This window comes from Nerophis ophidion, linkage group LG23 (assembly GCF_033978795.1).
Source record: "Nerophis ophidion isolate RoL-2023_Sa linkage group LG23, RoL_Noph_v1.0, whole genome shotgun sequence".
NCBI lineage: Eukaryota > Metazoa > Chordata > Actinopteri > Syngnathiformes > Syngnathidae > Nerophis > Nerophis ophidion.
Genome location: NC_084633.1, coordinates 1,562,862 through 1,583,273, shown reverse-complemented (window position 1 = coordinate 1,583,273; position 20,412 = coordinate 1,562,862). Strand labels below are relative to the sequence as shown.

The 20,412-nt window shown below is 38.2% G+C and overlaps 2 protein-coding genes and 1 long non-coding RNA gene across 5 annotated transcripts in view; 2 read left to right on the top strand and 1 right to left on the bottom strand.

The window, feature by feature from the left end:
• Positions 1-8,181, bottom strand: part of LOC133541490 (uncharacterized) — a 48,930-nt gene extending 40,749 nt beyond the window's left edge. Inside the window, exons 1-2 of the long non-coding RNA XR_009803897.1 lie at positions 8,034-8,181; positions 7,917-7,966 (exon numbers count right to left, since the gene is read on the bottom strand). This is a non-coding gene — a long non-coding RNA (uncharacterized LOC133541490). The remainder of the gene's footprint in view (positions 1-7,916; positions 7,967-8,033) is intronic.
• LOC133541489 (methyltransferase-like protein 22) overlaps positions 1-9,566 on the top strand; it is a 33,234-nt gene extending 23,668 nt beyond the window's left edge. For 2 of the 3 annotated variants that reach the window (XM_061884935.1, XM_061884934.1), the window contains exon 12: positions 358-5,638. In XM_061884935.1, coding sequence (XP_061740919.1) covers positions 358-429 — 72 coding nt within the window. In that variant the 3' untranslated portion in view covers positions 430-5,638. Of the gene's footprint in view, positions 1-357; positions 5,639-9,518 lie in introns of those variants that run through there. The other variant, XM_061884936.1, reaches the window with a different exon arrangement.
• A 281-nt stretch (positions 9,567-9,847) lies between these two features.
• The window catches only part of LOC133541709 (4-aminobutyrate aminotransferase, mitochondrial-like), a 74,017-nt gene continuing 63,452 nt past the window's right edge, over positions 9,848-20,412 (top strand). Inside the window, exon 1 of the mRNA XM_061885267.1 lies at positions 9,848-10,045. The gene's annotated coding sequence lies outside the window, so the exon portion shown is untranslated. The remainder of the gene's footprint in view (positions 10,046-20,412) is intronic.

The following is a 20,412-nucleotide window of genomic DNA, read 5'->3' as shown; positions in this document are numbered from 1 at the left end:
CTGTGGCCAATTCCAATACCGATCCTCCATGAGTGAGATTGGCCGATACCAATACTGATCACTTGTATTAACTGTCCAAATATTTGAGCAAAACAAAGTCAATAGTTCACAATTAGCCGCCCTCCTCACCCTTTCCTCAAAGAACATGTAGGCATTTACATAGAAAACTGTCAACAAGCTGTCTTAGATTAAAAAATACTTCATATTGCCCATCCTCCCCATCTCCCTGGCTAAATTCAATTATATCGACATTAGGTTCACTGCATATATTACTTGACTAATACACACATTACTCTTCAGCAGAATGTTTTAATATTGCCTAGTTCGATTCCTACCAATGATGTGTTGCTATTCCAGGAGCTATGGAAGGTGACTGTCAATAGAGTCCCCTCTGAAAAAGCCGAGGCTTCTCAGCAGCTCATATCTTGACTTGCACTCTCTGCATCTGCGTCGATTTCCAACACCCTGCACCACTATCCTCTCCTAAGAACTTTCTGCAATGTCTGAGTTTTTTTCCTGGGTATTTGTATCTGCCACATCACACTTCAAGTATTGCAGTTTCACTACATCGCAGATTTTTTTTTTTAAAGCATATTCGACAATTTTTTACCTAAATTAAGTGTGGAGTTAAGACTTACGGGTATGTCTTATATGTATCACAGTCTTTTTTAAATGATTATGTTTTAGTGATCGATAAAGATATTCATCAAGCGGGTTTGGCATTTTCAGATTAAAGGTAACCACGGCAGCTAAACTTGGTCAACTTGATTAAAGATAGAGTAGCGCCAACTTTTGGCAGGAAAATCTTTTGATGCTCTCATCCTCAACCTCCATAAGACATCTCCACATTGATGAGCCTTTGACGTAAGCAATATCAAAAGATGAGACGCGATACGTACAGTAGTTTTGGGTTACTTTTTGCATCATCCCTCACTTAAAGCGTGACTGGGGAATGCTCTACCGGCCTGATAAGTCTGAAAGAGATGATACAGAATTATCTGTATCTCACAGATGCTACCTGGTGGTTGTTTGAGCACACTGCAGCGAGTCCGGGATAGTCCCACTCCTTAACCCTTCAGTCACACACAGAATTTTCACAGGAATGAGGCAAAAAAAAACCAATCTTACCTACTGTAGCACATAAAGGGGCCTTGATATGCTAAATCTACTTTTTTTACCTATTGGATGGTACCTGTTTTTGTGCATTAGAGATCCACAAAAGTCAATCAAACTATGGAGACATGGCAGAAACATTTTTAAAAGAATCTTGTCTTCTTTTAAACTTTCTCCAAATGAGCCGTTTGGAATTTGAGCCAATTGTGACGTTGTTTGCCTCAGTTACGTCAGCGGATAACTCTGTATATGGTGGAGATTTACCTGAAGAGCTTTGCCCAACTCTGCCATTTTTATATAGTTGTCGTCCAAAGTTTTAGTTATTAAGTTATACATTTTTCTCTATCCTCTTTCTGTGGTGCAGACTGGCTTGTGCATGCACATGCATGCTAAAATCTTTTGTTGTTGCCATTTTTCTATAAAAAAGCAACATATACTTATAACTTGCATCTGTCAGTAGACTATACGGAATAGCTAAAAACTACAACATGGCTGACGGGGTGAAGACACAGTTAAAGGGGGTTGGCCTGGAGGAGGGTTTTGACACGTTATTTAAACGCACCCACAAAGTGGTGCAACCTGAAGGTACATTGGAAGACGGTCACTAAAACATAGTATTTGCAAATTTTTGACCGAAGAACAAACATTAAATGGTTTTAAATGTAGGAAAAAAATCATAATATTAACCTTTTAATACTATCAGCAGCTGTCTGTGCATTGATACGTGGAGATGAACTCTGTTGATGCACGTCATATTTGACATAATCAGCACCACATGACATTGGTGAGCCTTTGGCGTAAGCGACACAGAATGACAACGCAGGACACGCGATGCGAACATACATAGATAGCTGTGACTGTCAAGTTGACCAAGTTTTTTTTTTTTTTACAAAACATATCGAAGCTTGATTCAGCTGAGTGACAAAATATTTTTATGTGATAGTTGTGTTGTAGTGGCCGGGCAACGACCACAGCAATGACATCTGGAGCATTCTCCGACTGTGAGTGCTGTAATCTACAGAAGAACACACTTAGAGCTACTTTATTGGGGAAAATAGTGACTATATGGGTGTTATTGCATATTCAGAGGTATCTAATAATGTTAAATGTGTTTAGAAGGAAGTAGACATTTGTATATGCTCCAACCATAGATATATTTTATTTATCAACAATAATATCAATAATGAACTTGTTTACCACGGTCTAATCTAGAACCAATTGGCCGCGATGAACGAGGGACGACTGTATCGACACTAGGAGTGGTAAAAATAACCGTTAAATATGTGTGTGCTGTGTGGTGACCAATGTGAAATGATATGCTTATCAACCAAGCACAAGAACAGTGCAACAATTGCAACAGCATGACTACAATGTAAAGTGTGGGCCCTCGCACTGAACATCTGCAGTGAAGTTATGACAGTTTGATGATCAATGCGAGGAGTCGTCGTCATCTACCTTCTGTGGTAAGAACTCATACTTGTCATCATCCTTTCGTTTGATGTGCCGTGTATAAATGTGAAACTGATTCTTGACAATTGGTTTTCTGTATGACACGAGTCATTCTGAGGCACAGTGATTAATCCAAGAGGTGGCATATAGTTAGTTTTTGCCTCATCCTTCTGTTAAAGCCTGCGTGAAGAATGCACTACCAACCTTAAAGCACCTGATAAGTCTGAAAGAGAAAGGGATGATACAGTATTATCTGCTCACAAATGCTACCTGGTGGTTGTTTGAGCACACTGCAGCTAGTCCAGGATACAACCTTACCTACTATAGATCTTGTCAGCGTGTCCGCTTCATTACTTGGAGGTGGAAAGCACTTTTACATTTCATGAAACAAATTCATGATTACAGAAAACAAACAACAACAAAAGGCAAAACAACTTACAATTAAAGCTGCTAGCAGCGTTGAAAGTGCCCTCGCCTTCCGCTTGCACCTCGGGGCATGAGGTGCAAGTCATGTCCTGCCCATTGCCCGGCCCAGCATCAAACATTTCAGTAAGATTGTACCATGTGGAAGGAAGGTATATTATTTTCCACCTCAGTGCGATATTGGTTAATATTTAGAATGCAATTTTTTTTTTAATCCATCCCTCATGTCTTTCATAAGAATTGTGAACGATGGGCAAAATTCCCATTATTTGCAGTTTCCCTTTAAATAAATAAGTATTGAATACAGACGGGCTTCACGGTGGCAGAGGGGTTAGTGCGTCTGCCTCACAATACGAAGGTCCTGCAGTCCTGGGTTCAATCCCAGGCTCGGGATCTTTCTGTGTGGAGTTTGCATGTTCTCCCCGTGAATGCGTGGGTTCCCTCCGGGTATTCCGGCTTCCTCCCACCTCCAAAGACATGCACCTGGGGATAGGTTGATTGGCAACACTAAATTGGCCCTAGTGTGTGAATGTGAGTGTGAATGTTGTCTGTCTATCTGTGTTGGCCCTGTGATGAGGTAGCAACTTGTCCAGGGTGTACGCCGCCTTCCGCCCGATTGTAGCTGAGATAGGCACCAGCGCCCCCCGCGACCCCAAAAGGGAATAAGCGGTAGAAAATGGATTGATGGATGGATGAATACGGCTGATAAATATAGCCTCTACATTATTCAGGATAAAGATGCAAACAAAACACATAATCTGCAATATGAGAGTATATGATGATGGCCTCCAGACTTCTGTCGTTGATGTCACGAGGCTGAGGCCCGCCCACATTTTAATAAATAAATGAGGGTGTTCTTAAATGTGGCTGAAACTCAAATTCTGCCATCAGAAAACACACCTTAACTTACTACTGCCTACTTTGAGGGGAGTTAATAATAATAATGGATTAGATTTATATAGCATTTTCTTTAGACACTTAAAGCGCCTCACAAATTACTGAGAACCCATCATTCACTCCACGTTTATTCCTTGATGGTGGTAAGCTACATTTGTAGCCCAAGCTGCCCTTGGGGTAGACTGACGGAAGCGTGGCTGCCAATTTGGGCCTACAGCCCCTCCGACCACCACCAGACTTTCACATTTTATTTTTAGACCTCATTCGTAGTTCAAGAACTATGAAATAAGGGCCAATATTCAATTTGGATCTGTAATTTTAAGTTGTTTTGTGTTTTGTTGATTAATTTTTGTCTAAACCTAATTTCTTTCATGAAATGTGAAATAGTTTTGTACTTCCAGACCACTGTAGTCTAGTATTACTGCCCCTAATTTGTACTCATGTGGGAAAATTCTCACAAAGGAGTTTGTTTTAAGGGCAACGAATGAATCTAACCTGTTCAGTTTCAGGCTTCTATGGTATTGGATCATACCTGTGTGTCAGTGCTTCTCAATTATTTACTGTAGACCAGTGGTTCTTAACCTCATTGAAGGTGCTGAACCCCACCAGTTTCGTATACGCATTCACCGAAACCGACTTTAGTGAATTTTTTAATTTTTTTTTTTCTAATTCAAGACAAAGTTATGTTTTTTTGGTAACATTTTAGTATGGGGAACATATTCTAAGTAACAAAGACTTAATTTAGAGTTATTTGGACACTAGGGGAACATATTCTAAGTAATAAAGACTTAATTTAGAGTTATTTGGTTAGGGTTAAGGTCAGGGTTTGGGTTATAATGAAGCCATGCTGAATAAGGCATTAATAAGTGCTTAATAATGACTACTAAACAGCCAATATGTTAGTAATTTGCATGTTAATAAGCAACTAATTAATGGTGAATATGTTCCCTATACTAAAGTGTTACCATGTTTTTTTACTGGTGCACAAAATGAACCGTGTATGAACATCACCTTGTTCAAACAACAAAACCAACACAGTGCATAAACCCACAACAAATTACACACCTGCAAAAATCAGTCAGCTGTTGCCGTATCCGTGATACGCCGATAGGGAGAAGTTTGTATTTACACGATGTTATGACCTCCGCCGAACCCCTGAGGCCGACTCACCCAACCCCTAGGGTTCGATCGAACCCAGGTTAAGAACCACTGCTGTAGACCCTCCTGGGGGACTGAAATCTTCCGTAATCCGTTATTGAGAACTTGATATTTATTTTTCTATACAATGCACTGTGTGAGTTAATGTCCCAAATGTTTCAATCTCTCCCCCTCTGTTAGCTCTGTACACACATATTCCTGTGTACTTGCTACTTCTACTGGGTAAAATAGAGAATCTGTTGGTTGGATTGATCATTGCTGCCACCCAACTACAGGCTTGTGTATCGCTCTAACATGAATACAAGAGTGTTGGTACAGATAATAAAAGTCTCCCCTGCTGCTTACAACCCCGCAGGGGGTCCTGGCCTGAATTATGTGGAAGTAGAAAGGGCAATACTTGTTCTTTCCGATTTAGTCTTCTCAAAAGAAAAGCACAAATACGCTCTCAGCAAGAAGGAATTAATTATTTTAAAGTGAGGCATCTCATTTTTGTTAATGTACACATTTATAGCTTTTGAGGTTTGGTTCTGTTTTTGGTGTGTGGATTTGTTTGCTTTGTTTTTGTGATATTAAAAGTTTGAATTATTAAACAAAAGAATGGTTACGGTTGCCTATTTTGAACATGCATACAGGTTACATTTAGTTTCACACTTCAACATGTAAAAGGCTTGCTAACACAAAAAACATTTGGGCTTGCTCATAAAATATGAGTCTACATTTGACACCAAGTTAAGAGACAAATTTTGCAATAAAGCGTCGGATAAACATCCAAATAAGCAGCGTCCAATAACGGTCAACAAAATGTGTTGACCAAAAAGTGATGTTCTAGTCTCACTGAGTAAGACTAGACCCACCCCTTTTAGTGACCGACAGTCATGTCACGTGACACACCCACCATCACACCATGTGACCACACACACACACACATATATATATATATGTCCAGGGTGTACCCCGCCTTCCGCCCGATTGTAGCTGAGATAGGCGCCAGCGCCCCCCGCGACCCCGAAAGGGAATAAGCGGTAGAAAATGGATGGATGGATATATATGTATGTATGTATGTATGTATATATATACTGTATATATATATACATATATATGTATGTATACATATATGTATGTATATATATACTGTGTATATATATATATATATATATATATATATATATATATATATATATATGGGCTCCTTCAAAAGGGGTAGAAAAGCGCTATACAAGTACAACCCATTTACCATATATATATATATAATAATGTTAAAGTACCAATGATTGTCGCACACACACTAGGTGTGGTGAAATTATTCTCTGCATTTGACCCATCACACTTGATCACCCTCTGGGAGGTCAGTGGAGGAGTGGGCAGCAGCTTCACACCATACTTACTGCTTCACAGTAGGTTTGGTGCTCTTGGGATGCAACTCAGTATTCTTCTTCCTCCAAACACGACGAGTTGAGTTTATACCAAAATGGATACATGGATGATACAGCAGAAGATTGGGAGAATGTCGTGTGGTCAGATGAAATCAAAATAGAACTTTTTTGTATAAACTCAACTTGTCGTGTTTGGAGGAAGAAGAATACTGAGTTGCATCCCATGAACACCATACCTATATTGAAGCATGGGGGAGGAAACATCATGCTTTGGGGCTGTTTTTCTGCTAAGTGGACAGGACGATTGATCCGTGTTAAGGAAAGAATGAATGGGGCCATGTATCGTGAGATTTTGAGCCAAAACCTCCTTCCATCAGTGAGAGGTTTGAATGGTTGACCAAATACTTATTTTCCACCATAATTTACAAAAAATTCTTTAAAATTCCTACAATGTGAATTCCTGGATTTTTTTTTCACATTCTGTCTCACAGTTGAAGTGTACCTTTGATGAAAATTACAGACCTCTGTCATCATTTTAAGTAGGAGAACTTGCACAATCGTTGGCTGACCAAATACTTTTTTGCCCCACTTTATATATATATGTATATATGCCAGCGCCCCCCGCAACCCCAAAAGGGAATAAGCGGTAGAAAATGTATGGATATATATATATATATATATATATAATTTGTATATAATATAGTATATATATATTATTTGTATATAATATATATGTATATATATATATATACATATATAATACATAATTTTATATACATAAAATACATTATTTTTATATTATATATATATAGTATACTATATATATAGTATACTATATATATATTATTTGTATATAATATGTATATATATATATATATACATATATAATACATAATTGTATATACATAAAATGTATTATTTTTATATTATATATATATATAGTATACTATATATATATATAGTATACTATATACATAGTATATATATAAATATAGTATATACATATATATAGTATATATATATGTATGTGTGGGAAAAAGCACAAGACTACTTCATCTTTTTTCCATACACATACATATTGCGCTCTACCACGGTATCGAGCACTTCCCTGGATAATCCAATTAAGACATATATATATATATATATATATAATGTGTGTGTGCGTGCATAAATATATATATATATATGTATGTGTATTACGTTTCTGGCTGTATAATTGTGTTTGTTTTTTTAGTCCCATATCCACATCCGTTGACAGTGATTTCATTATATAGATATCATTATTTCGAATTTCTACTAAACTAAAGAACTCCAGCATTTCACTAATAGAGATAAAAAGGTAAGTCTATGATGGATATGCATATAAAAGTGTAAAGAACATTATTTTAAAAATAGGACATAAAAAATGTAAATACCATGATATGTATTTATCTGTACAATGCACTGTGTGGGTTACTGTCCCAAACATTTCCATCTCTCCCCCTCTGTTAGCTGTGTACTTACGTGTTCCTGTGTGAACACAGCCTGTACCTCTGATTGAACTACATCAGAACCTTAAAAAAATACAAAGAGATAAACAATAATACTTACAAAATAAAGATAATAATTTAAAAAATGTACCCTTTAGTCCAGTTTGCAGTCCGGTTACATTGTTTCGGCATGTGCATAAAACCTGCTCCCCTACTAACGGCTCACACTCGCAAGTCGATTGTTATCATTTACAAGAACCATGGTTCGTGAACGTCACATCTGTACCACACTGATCTGATCTGAGCCCACCACACAACTATTACAACTGCTTAATGCCTGTTTTATTGTCTTTTAAATGTGTAGCAGGAACCTGCTCAGTGGCCTTGTGGGTGGGTCGCGAGTTCAAACCCCGGCCGAGTCATACCAAAGACTATAAAAATGGGACCCATTACCTCCCTGCTTGGTACTCGGCATCAACGCTTGAAATTGGGGGTTAAATCATCAAAATGATTCCCGAGCTCGGCCACCGCTGCTGCTCACTGCTCCCCTCACCTCTCAGGGGGTGTAACAAGGGGATGGGTCAAATGCGGAGGGTAATTTCACCACACCTATTTTGTGTGTGAGGACCAGTGTTACTTTCACTTTAACTTTAACAACATATCTACATAGTTTGAACATCTTTATGACGTAGCAGCCTGTGACAATAATAATGAAAATAATAGATTTGTAAAATCACTTAACATTGAACAAACAACCTCAAAGTGCTACAGTGCATTTAAAAAACAACACTGCTAGAACCACAAATAGCTTCCCTCAATGAGTAAAATAAATAGTAAAATAAAATAAAAACTAGAACAGCCTTGTATCATGATGATGATACAAGACACATTCCTTAAAAGAAACAACATTATTATTTTTTACTAGTTTGTTTGTGTCATAATTCATGCATACATCATGTTCATTAAAATGACAACCTCCCGGCATGATGGACCGATGCACCACTGTCCTCTTTGGGGCGACACAACAACCTAATGTAAGGGCTCGTGCAAAGCCAACAGATCAAGCGTGTAGCTTTCATTTTTAAGAAAACTTACCGTATTTCCTTGAATTGCCGCCGGGGCGCTAATTAATTTAAAACCTTGTCTCACTCCTGTGCTTATCAAAGGCATGCGGTAAAAGTAAGCATGCGCTAATTACTTTAAAACCTCTTCTCACTGCGGCACTTCCCAAAGGCATGCAGTAACAATTTGACTGTGATGTAAGCTTGGACCTTAAATCCTACTGAATAGCTCTTAATCTTCTTCCCTTTATGCGATTTTAAATTACCGGCATTGAAATCAGCCTCCTCCATTTTGAAAATGATGACAGGGGAAGTGTCCCTCGTGACGTCACGAGTTTGACCAGGCGGTAATACTAAGCATGCGCTAATTATTTTGGGAAGCGAGTTTGACCCGGCAGTAATTCAAGGCAGGCGCATACTATATGCCCTGCGGCAATTCAAGGAAATAGGTTATTTTCTTTTTTTCCATTTGATAATTAGCCTATTGAGACTGCCGAGAAATATGATGCAAATTTCAAGCATTTTTCAAACCTTGAAAACAACATTAAAATGCAAGCATTTTCAATGTTTTTCAGCACCTGCACGAACCCTGCTGCGAGGCGAGATAATCAATCCCACAGGTGTGGCATATCAAGATGCTGATTACACAGATGGCGCTTGTGAGAGATTTTTTTTTTTTTTTTTTTTTTGCATATGTGAGATTGTAATAATTATTTTTGACTTTTAGAATTATCCTTTTGCGTGTGTTTTAATGTTTTTTGTAATATATATATTTTGGACGTTGCAGCCGTACAAAACTGGCTTCAGCAATACACGTAATGGCCACTAGAGGGCCCGAAAGGATGCAGAGAAAGTAGAACGCAAAGTGGGACAGCAGCCAATCACCAACGACTTTACTCAGGGGAGGGGGGGCGTATCCAAGGCACCATATGAGGTAATCGAACCCTATTTGTGACTCTTTTTACAGCACGGCGAGGCACAGCTTGTTCCTCCAGACCGACTTCACCGAGAACGGAACCCGAAAAAGCCCCTCCTCCTCCCGCCAGCAGACACCCGCGGTTGGGGCGCTGCAGTCAACCTCGCTCCTGTCCTCCGGCCAGAGGTAAGTGTTCGATCCGTGCCTCCTCCCTCCGGGGTCTGCGGGTCACATCGTGCCGCATTCTCCCTGCCGTGTTCTAGCGACATGATACCGAATTAAGGCGCAGGTGATGACGTCATTCTCCATGCAATTAAGCATCCACGCGCGGTATCGGACCATCTCCCAGAATTACCGATACTCACTATGTTCATCCATAACGGTGGCGAGCCGGTCGGATCCAGCTGGAACCAGATCCCCCAGAACAGTGGAGAAACAAAACAACAGTCGTAAACAAGTTTAACACCAATGGTGCACATGTTGTGGTGACAGCAGTGCTGGACGCAGTACTCAGTGCTTATAACTTCTGCAGGCATACATCCAAGTCAAAAAAACATGACTTTATTGCACATTTGAGTCCTTTATAGAAGATACGAGCATGCAGCTTATCCAAAAGTGCACCCTATTTAAATAGTGCAAAGTCATTTGATAAATACAATATGGTCTTTGTTGTATCCCATCCAATGAATCCTAATTACACGCAGACTGGAATTCCACCTTGCAGACCTAGCAAGAGGCAGCGTTGCTGTTTGGTAACTCCATGTTACACAACATTTGTCAATGCACTTGTAGGTCACACAACGATCAGCTGGACGTTATCGGCCCCCAGAGCCACATTCTGTATCACAGACTTTATGCTGAACCACATTAGGTTCGTGTTTGTAATTAAGAGTGTGTTTGCCATATTAATCTCATTTTGGCATTTGGAGATACCCCCCCCCCCCCACCCCCCGCCCCCACTACACCCCAAAAAGGGGAAAAAAGGGTAGAAATGGATGGATGGATGATTAAGTACAGGTGGATACTCACTTGCATAATGTGCTTAAAGGGGAACTTTACCTTTTTTGGCATCTTGCCCATCAACAAGCACACATACTGTATTTTTGGACTATAAGACACACTTAAAATAATTTCGTTTTCTCAAAAATCGACAGTGCGCCTTATAACCCGGTGCACCTCAAGTATGTATTAGTTACCGTTAGGGGTGTTGGAAAAAATCGATTCGAATACGAATCGCGATTCTTACGTTGTGCGATTCAGAATCATTTCTCTTTTTTTTTTAAATACATTTTTTTTTCATTTATTTATTTATTCATTTATTTTTTCATCAATCCAACAAAACAATACACAAAAATGCAATCCAATTCCAAAACCAAACCTGACCCAGCAACACTCAAAACTGCAATTAACAGAGCAATTGAGAGGAGAGACAAACACGACACAGAAAAAAACAAAAGTAGTGAAACAAAAATGAATATTATTAACAACAGTATTAATATTAGTTATAATTTCAGCATAGCAGTGATTAAAAATCCCTCATTGACATTATCATTAGACATTTATAAAAATTAAAAAAAAGAACAATAGTGTCACAGTGGCTTACACTTGCATCGCATCTCATAAGCTTGACAACACACTGTGTCCTTTGTTTTCACAAAGATAAAATAAGTCATATTTTCGGTTCGTTTAATAGTTAAAACAAATTTACATTATTGCAATCAGTTGATAAAACATTGTCCTTTACAATTATAAAAGTTGTTTAAAAAAAACCTACTACTCTGCTAGCATGTCAGCAGACTGGGGTAGATCCTGCTGAAATCCTATGTATTGAATGAATAAAGAATCGTTTTGAATCGGAAAATTATCATTTTTGAATCGAGAATCGCATTGAATCGAAAAAATTAATATATTATCGAATCCCGACCCAAAGAATCAATACTGAATCGAATTGTGGGACACCCAAAATTCGCAGCCCTAGTTACCGACTCATATTTGTTACATGGTGAAATAATAAATGCGACAAGTAGATGGCAGCCACACATAAGAGATGCCAGAGCCGTGTATAGAGCGATGGCAACCGGCTCGGTTTCAAAGTTGGTAGCAAACATGGCGTCCATTCACACACACAGTTACACACTGATGGCGGGAGCTGCCATGCAAGGCCCTAAACACGACCCATCAGGAGCAAGGGTGAAGTGTCTTGCTCAAGGACACAATGGACGTGACTAGGTTGGTAAAAGGTGGGGATCAGACACAACGGATGTGAAGAAGTTGGTAGAAGGTGAGGATTGAACCAGGAACCCTCAGGTTGCTGGCACGGCCTTTCTCTCAACTGCGCTACGCCGTCCCCCATTTGGAGCGTGGCCGTGCCAGCACCATTTGGGTTCCTGGTTCAATCCCCACCTTCTACCAACCTCTTCAATCAATCAATGTTTATTTATATAGCCCCAAATCACAAATGTCTCAAAGGACTGCACAAATCATTACGACTACAACATCATCGGAAGAACCCACAAAAGGGCAAGGAAAACTCACACCCAGTGGGCAGGGAGAATTCACATCCATTGTGTTCTTGAGCAAGTCGTGGTTAGGGCCTCGCATGGCAGCTCCCGCCATCAGTGTGTGAATGTGTGTGTGAATGAGTGAATGTGGAAATAGTGTCAAAGCGCTTTGAGTACCTTGAAGGTAGAAAAGCGCTATACAAGTATAACCCATTTACCATTTAACTGCGCCATGCCAGTTGAGAGATATATCTCGATATATTTTTACTTAAATTCGATATTCGATATATATCTCAAAATATTTTCCGGTGAAAGTGTACAAATAAAGATATTAATTATTAAGCGAGATTTACTGAAATTGAAGTAAATGACATCTGTACTGTAAACACTTTTATTAACCCAGTTAGCCATATTGGGTATTTACAGCACAGAAAAGAAACTGTTTAAGTAGCACAGAATTACATAACATAAATAAAATAGAAAAATATTATTTCTACATAAAATAAATAACATAGCTGTGCAAATAATACAACACGTATCACTCCATACATTAACCGCACCGGACGATAAGTCAATCAATCAACATTTATTTTTATAGCTCTAAATCACAAGTGTCTCAAAGGGCTGCACAAGCCACAACGACATCCTCGGTTCAGATCCCACATCAGTTGCAGATGTATACATTGTGAAATGAGTTAGTTTCACAGAAATATTTTGTCAATGTTTATTTACATATCCTCAATTGTTTCTAAACGTTGTTTCTAACATGGCAGTAAAAGGGCTGATCATACAAAACAGAAGTCATTGTCATAGACCCACAGGCTGCGGAAGCTTGCTCTCTAAAACGCGAAACAGACTCAAGAACTCCACTGTGACGTATTAGTGAATTTACTGAGGAGTTTGTGAAACTGAAACAACACCGAACGGCAACTGTACTTTCGGTAGGTTAAAAAAACATTCCAACCAGAAGGGCAATGCAGAGCATCTGCAGTGTGCAAACTCATCCAAAAGATGACGCCATAGCGCAAGCAATACAACACCGACTTTGTTTCCTTGTTTGTTTGTTTTTAACAATTTACTTTAAATCCGGCTGTCAGCGAAGAAATATCCATGAATTAGCAGCACCGCTATATAAGCCGTAGGGTTCGAAGCTTAGGAAAAAAGTCGTGGCTTATAGTCAGGATTTTATGGTACTTAGCCCCACTACCCTACTGTGTCTTATTGTTGGTCGTTAAGGTATTACTTAAAGAGCCAAGTGTTTTCTGAGGTGGTACTTGGTGAAAAAAGTTTGATAACCTCTGCATTAGATACAAAGTACATGTTGTTGAAACTGATACTTTTTAGTTGAGATTTTTCAAGATTACTGAGTGATTGTGTCTTTACTTTAATGTCTTTTAATGGATTATGATCACAATAAAACACAGGAATAATATTTTGGGCAAACTATATGTTTGTAGCAAACATATATGTGAACAATGTAACATCAACTAAATAATGCAACACTTTTCTTTTATTACATTTTATTACATTTGAACACAATAAAGTCAGTAGTCTAGAGCAGTGGTTCACAACTTTTTTTCAGTGACGTACCCCCTGTGAACATTTTTTTTAATTCAAGTACCCCCTAATCAGAGCAAAGCATTTTTGGTTGAAAAAAAGAGATAGAGAAGTAAAATACAGCACTATGTCATCAGTTTCTGTTTTATTAAATTGTATAACAGTGCAAAATATTGCTCATTTGTAGTGGTCTTTCTTGAACTATTTGGAAAAAAAAGATATAAAAATAACTAAAAATTTGTTGAAAAATGAACAAGTGATTCAATTATAAATAAACATTTCTACACATAGAAGTAATCATCAACTTAAAGTGCCCTCTTTGGGGACTGTAATAGAGATCCATCTGGATTCATGAACTTAATTTTATATCATTTTGAAATAATCTTATTTAGTTCAATGCAAAGTAATGGTGTCTACATACACAAGCATTCCTGCAGCCTGTGAGTCTTTTTTGTTTGTTTTATTCAAGTCTTGTACAGAAGGGGAACATCGTAGGCTATAAGCTACTAGGAGCAAGCCGCTGCACAACAGCTAAGCACACAATGAAACACAAGCTATACAAATGTATTGGATCAATATGGATGTTGTATCAAAAGTGCAAAAAATTTATATCGGGACACCCATGATTCAAAGTACCTTTTGTGATACAAAAAAAATGTTACGTTATTTTAATTTGTGTGTGTGTGTGTGTGTGTGTGTGTGTGTGTGTGTGTGTGTGTGTGTGTTTGTGAATATATGTATGTATGTATGTATGTATGTATGTGTGTATATATGTATGTGTGTATATATATATACATATATTATCACTGGAGTATGAAGCTAAACCTGAGCTAACCGCTAAGCTAGCTTAAACAACCATAAAAAATAAGTGTCAAGTAAATTTTTAGGACAGACTTGGGTAAAGTACGGCCTGTTAAGATTTTCAATCCGGCCCGCCGGACATTCTACATCATTTTTTTAGACATAAACTGTATTTGCCATTATGACGTGCAGTGTTATTTTCAAATTACCGTAAGTCTTGAAATATAGAAAGAATTTCAATGGTCAAAATCTGCGCATTTTGTGTGTTAAATGAGTTATTATGGTAATCTATGTCACTGCAGCTCAGACGAGAAACAAAGCAGAGTGGGCCGGGTTTGTTTTCAGAGCAGCCAGCCCGATACGCGTGTGTCATGAACAGATGCGGAAGCACATTTTTATGTGATAATGTATCATATTGTTGGTGTTTATTACACTTTGCATTCATATGTTTCTGTTTTTAAATTTTTTTTGCTTGATTGTAAAAGATACAGAACTATCGAGCAGCTGGTCTGAGAAGTAAAAGAGGAGCGACGTTCATATGTTGTTAATATTCAGTGTTTTATTGTTCATAGTTAATATTGTAAATCCCACTTTCTTTATTTTAATGTTTGTTTTAGGAAGCATTGCAATAGAGCGTAAGCAGCTATTAACAGGAAATTAACAATTACAATGATGATAATAATCTAGAAAAAGGATTGAACAACTGTTGTTGGTTGGGTCAGTCAGTACGCGACATTTCCTTGTTGTTGTCGTTCATATTTACAAACTTGGAAAATAATTGCCTGGAGTTTGGGGGCTAAAACCAAAGGATTTAAAAGAATAGGAGCTAATAGTTTTTTCTTTTTAGTTATTGCGTGTTTTTGGCTTGTTTGGATCAGAGATTCTCAAACTGTGATACGCGTGCTCTATATAGTGTTATGCCAAAGAACTAAAGTACAGTGTTTTATAGTCCTATGTTCAAATACAGTGTTATTGTTGAAACTGTGTGTATTGTACCAGTGGCCAAAACTATTAATTAAACTTGTAAATAAAACATCTACTTTGTTTTAATGAATATTTGGGCGTACTAAGCTACTGCATTTTATTGTGGGTCATTATGTGTTTTCCCCAAAAAGTTTGAGAACCACTGTTTTAAAACGATCACATATTTGTGGAATATTACCGACATAAGTTAAAAAGATGTTTTGTGTGTAAAAAACTGTTTTTTCTATTTTTTTTTTTAAATTAATCGCAAATATATACAGTGTATATGCGTAATGTAAACAATATTCAGGGATTTACTTTATTCCAGTCGATCACTGATTAAAAATGTTTTAAAGAATATACCTGTATAATGTCTTAGAGATCCATAATTGTAGTCATTTAAATTGGGATGGCGTGGCGCAGTGGTAGAGTGGCCGTGCGCAACTTGTGGGTCCCTGGTTCAATCACCACCTAGTACCAACCTCGTCACATCCGTTGTGTCCTGAGCAAGACACTTCACCCTTGCTCCTGATGGGTGCTGGTTAGCGCCTTGCATGGCAGCTCCCTCCATCAGTGTGTGAATGGGTAAATGTGGAAGTAGTGTCAAAGCGCTTTGAGTACCTTGAAGGTAGAAAAGCGCTATACAAGTACAACGCATTTATCATTTATATACTATAAAAATGACGATGTGTGTCGCAGACTAATGCAAATCTTCGTTAACAGAAATGTTGAAATGTAATATTTATGCTACTTATGTTCACAACATTGGAAAACATTTTTAAAAGAGAGGCTTTTTCAGAGGGTGAGATAACTCCTGGAAATTACTGGATTGGAATGGCCAAAGGTATAGATGTGTGTGTCCAAGTTTAAGGAAACGGCAGGCTGTCTTTTACTTGTAGCATGTTAGCATCGATTAGTTTGCAGTCATGCACTAACCAAATATGCCTGATTAGCACTCCACACAAGTCAATAACATCAACAAAGCTCACCTTTGTTCATTCATGCACAACATAAAATGTTTGGTGGACAAAATGAGACAAAGCAGGAGTAGCATAAAACACGTCTTTCTGTGGCAGCATCGGCGAAAGTTTTACATTTAAACAAACTTGTCGCAGTTCTCACGACTACTGTGAGTTCAAGGACCGACAAAATTAGTGGAACAAAATGGCGCTCACCAAATACTGTCCTCAGTGAAGTATAAACAAGGTAGAAAAGCGCAATACAAGTACAACCCATTTATTTATTTATTTATATAATGATACATTTTTGAAAGTCATAAGAGTAAAAAAAAAAAAGACAAACCCTAGAGATCACTTAAAGTAACAACGTTCAAAAGGTTATGTAGTCTGTCTTGTAATGTTTGACTTGTAAGATTTGCTCAACAACTAAACCATTGCAACATGGGGTCATGAATATAGAACCTTTAGTTAACCAGATAATAAAAACCGGTGAGATCAAGATCTCTTTCAGAAGGGTGACCTGGCCAAGGGGTCAACAGCACATGTCGGAGAGCAGTTTAAAAAAAAGTAATACATGAAGACATACATTTTAAAATACATAAAAGAGAACTGTAAAACACCTTTTAAAACACAGGCACTGTGCAAAAGTCTCTTGCTCTCTGTCCCTCAGGATATAACGGAAGTCTCCAAATGGAAGTAGTTCAGTGAGTTTCAGTTTCGTCTGCAATGCATTCCATGCCGTAGGGGCAGCAATGCCAAAAGCTCTTTTGCCAAATTCAGTCCGTACATGGGGAACAGTTAAAACATACACATTGTTGGAACGTAACGCATAAGAGATTTTTTTCTTTGCAACGAAGTACACAAGTATGGAGGTATTAAACCTAAAAGAGCTTTATAAATGATAGTCAGTCACTCTGTTTGCACTCAATGAAGATAAGTCTGACTTCATACACAGTTGACAGTGGTGGGTTAGACTACGACAGCCAGTAAGTAACCAATCGGAATCAGAATCAGACATACTTTATTATTCCCTGAGGGGAAATGACAATTTTCAGGACAATCCCATTCAAGGTCAGACAAACATTACAGGGAGACAGAACAGGATCGCTGACTGGTCTGCCAACTTGCGGCGCCCCTTACAAAAAAGTTGAGATACAGATAAACAACTGGGGGGAAAAGGAGAAAAAAAATGAAAATAAAATAATCGGTCTAAGCCTGGGCCCATGGAGAGGGGGTCCAAACTGAGGTGAGGCTAAGGGAAAAAAACTACTCATAGCCATAGTACACATCCCTCTTATATGTGTGTAAGACAAACATCAAAGGACATTAAAGACATTAAAACAGTGGTTCTTAACCTTGTTGGAGGTACCGAACCCCACCAGTTTCATATGCGCATTCACCGAAACCTTCTTTAGGTAAATATAAAATGTTTTTTTTTTTTTCAATTTCAAGACAAAGTTATATGCTTTTGGTAACATTGTAGTATGGGGAACATATTCTAAGTAACAAAGACTTGATTTAGAGGTATTTAGACATTAGGGGAACATATTTTAATTAATAAATGTGTGTATATATATATACATATATATGTATGTATGTGTATGCATATTTGTATATATGTGTGTGTATACATATTTATATATATAATATAGGCGTGATCAAAAGTTTACATACACTTGTAAAGAACATAATGTCATGGCTATCTTGAATTTCCAATCATTTCTAGAACTCTTATTGTTTTGCGATAGAGTGATTGGAGCACAGACTTGTTCGTCACAAATAACATCCATAAAGTTTGGTTCTTTTATTAATTTATTATGGGTCTAGGGCTTCACGGTGGCAGAGGGGTTAGTGCGTCTGCCTCACATTACGAAGTTCCTGCAGTCCTGGGTTCAAATCCAGGCTCGGGATCTTTCTGTGTGGAGTTTGCATGTTCTCCCCGTGAATGCGTGGGTTCCCTCCGGGTACTCCGGCTTCCTCCCACTTCCAAAGACATGCACCTGGGGATAGGTTGATTGGCAACACTAAATTGGCCCTAGTGTGTGAATGTGAGTGTGAATGTTGTCTGTCTATCTGTGTTGGCCCTGCGATGAGGTGGCGACTTGTCCAGGGTGTACCCTGCCTTCCGCCCGATTGTAGCTGAGATAGGCGCCAGCGCCCCCCGCGACCCCGAAAGGGAATAAGCGGTAGAAAATGGATGGATGGATTATGGGTCTACTGAAAATGCGACGTCAAAAGTGGTAAAGAAATGGCTAAACCAGGCTAGAATTAAGGTTTTAGAATGGCCTTCCCAAAGTCCTGACTTAAACGTGTGGACAAAATGTAGAAACAAGTCAATGTCAGAAAACCAACCTATTTAGCTGCACCAATTTGGTCAAGAGGAGTGGTCAAAAATTAAACCAGAAGCTTGTGGATGGCTACCAAAAGCGCCTTATTGCAGTGAAACTTGCCAAGGGACATGTAACCAAATATTAACATTGCTGTATGTATACTTTTGACCCAGCAGATTTTCTCACATTTTCAGTAGACCCATAACAAATTCATAAAAGAAACAAACTTCATGAATGTTTTTTGTGACCAACAAGTATGTGCTCCAATCACTCTATCACCAAAAAATAAAGAGTTGAAAAATAAAGAGTTGTAGAAATTATTGGAAAATCAAGACAATATATCAGGGGTAGGGAACCTATGGCTCTCGAGCCAGATGTGGCTCTTTTGATGACTGAGTCTGGCTCTCAGATAAATCTTAGCTGACATTGCTTAACACGATAAGTAATGAATAATTCCGCCGGTAATCACAGTGTTAAAAATAACGTTCAAATTATAAAACATTCTCATGCATTTTTGTGCAATCATCCATTTTCTATCGCACCTGTTCAAGAAGTCGCTTTAATTGTAAGAAGTACCATATTTATTATTGGTTAGCTTTAGAATAACAATGTTATTATCTTGGGGAACGCGTGGCGAAGTTGGGACAGTGGCCGTGCCAGCAATCTGAGGGTTACTGGTTCTATCCCCACCTTCTACCATTTTCGTCACGTCCGTTGTCTCCTTGAGCAAGACATTTCACCCTTGCTCCTGATGGGTCCTGGTTAGCGCCTTGCATGGCAGCTCCCGCCATCAGTTTGTGAATGTGTGTGTGAATGGGTAAATGTGGAAATAGTGTCAAAGCGCTTTGGGCTCCTTAAAAAGGGGTAGAAAAGCGCTATACAAGTACAACCATTTACCTTTTTTTCAACCATTTTTAAAAAGAATAAGAGACTTATTATACTGTAAAAATGTTGGTCTTAAAAATGCACGCATTTAGTTGTATTCGGTGTTAAAAAAAAGATTACATGGCTCTCACAGAAATACATTTTGAAATATTTGGCTTTCATGGCTCTCTCAGCCAAAAAAGTTCCCGACCCCTGCAATATATAGACATATAACACAGTACAGGACAAAAGTTCGGACACACCTCCTCATTCAATGTATTTTCTTTATTTTCATGACTATTTACATTGTATATTGTCACTGAAGGCATCAAAACTATGAATGTAGAGTTATGTGATTGACAAAACAAGTTGAAATAACTGAAACCCTGTTTTATTATCCAATTTCTTCAAAATAGCCACCCTTTGCGCTCATTACTGCTCTGCTGTTTTATTGGATGAAGTCAACAAGGCTAAATGTTCACGTCGAGGTGATAAATTGCAGTAATTGTGAGTCATAAAGTGATTTGTTTTTCAACGCAAAGATGTGTGTAACTCTGAACGGTCATATATAAATCCAT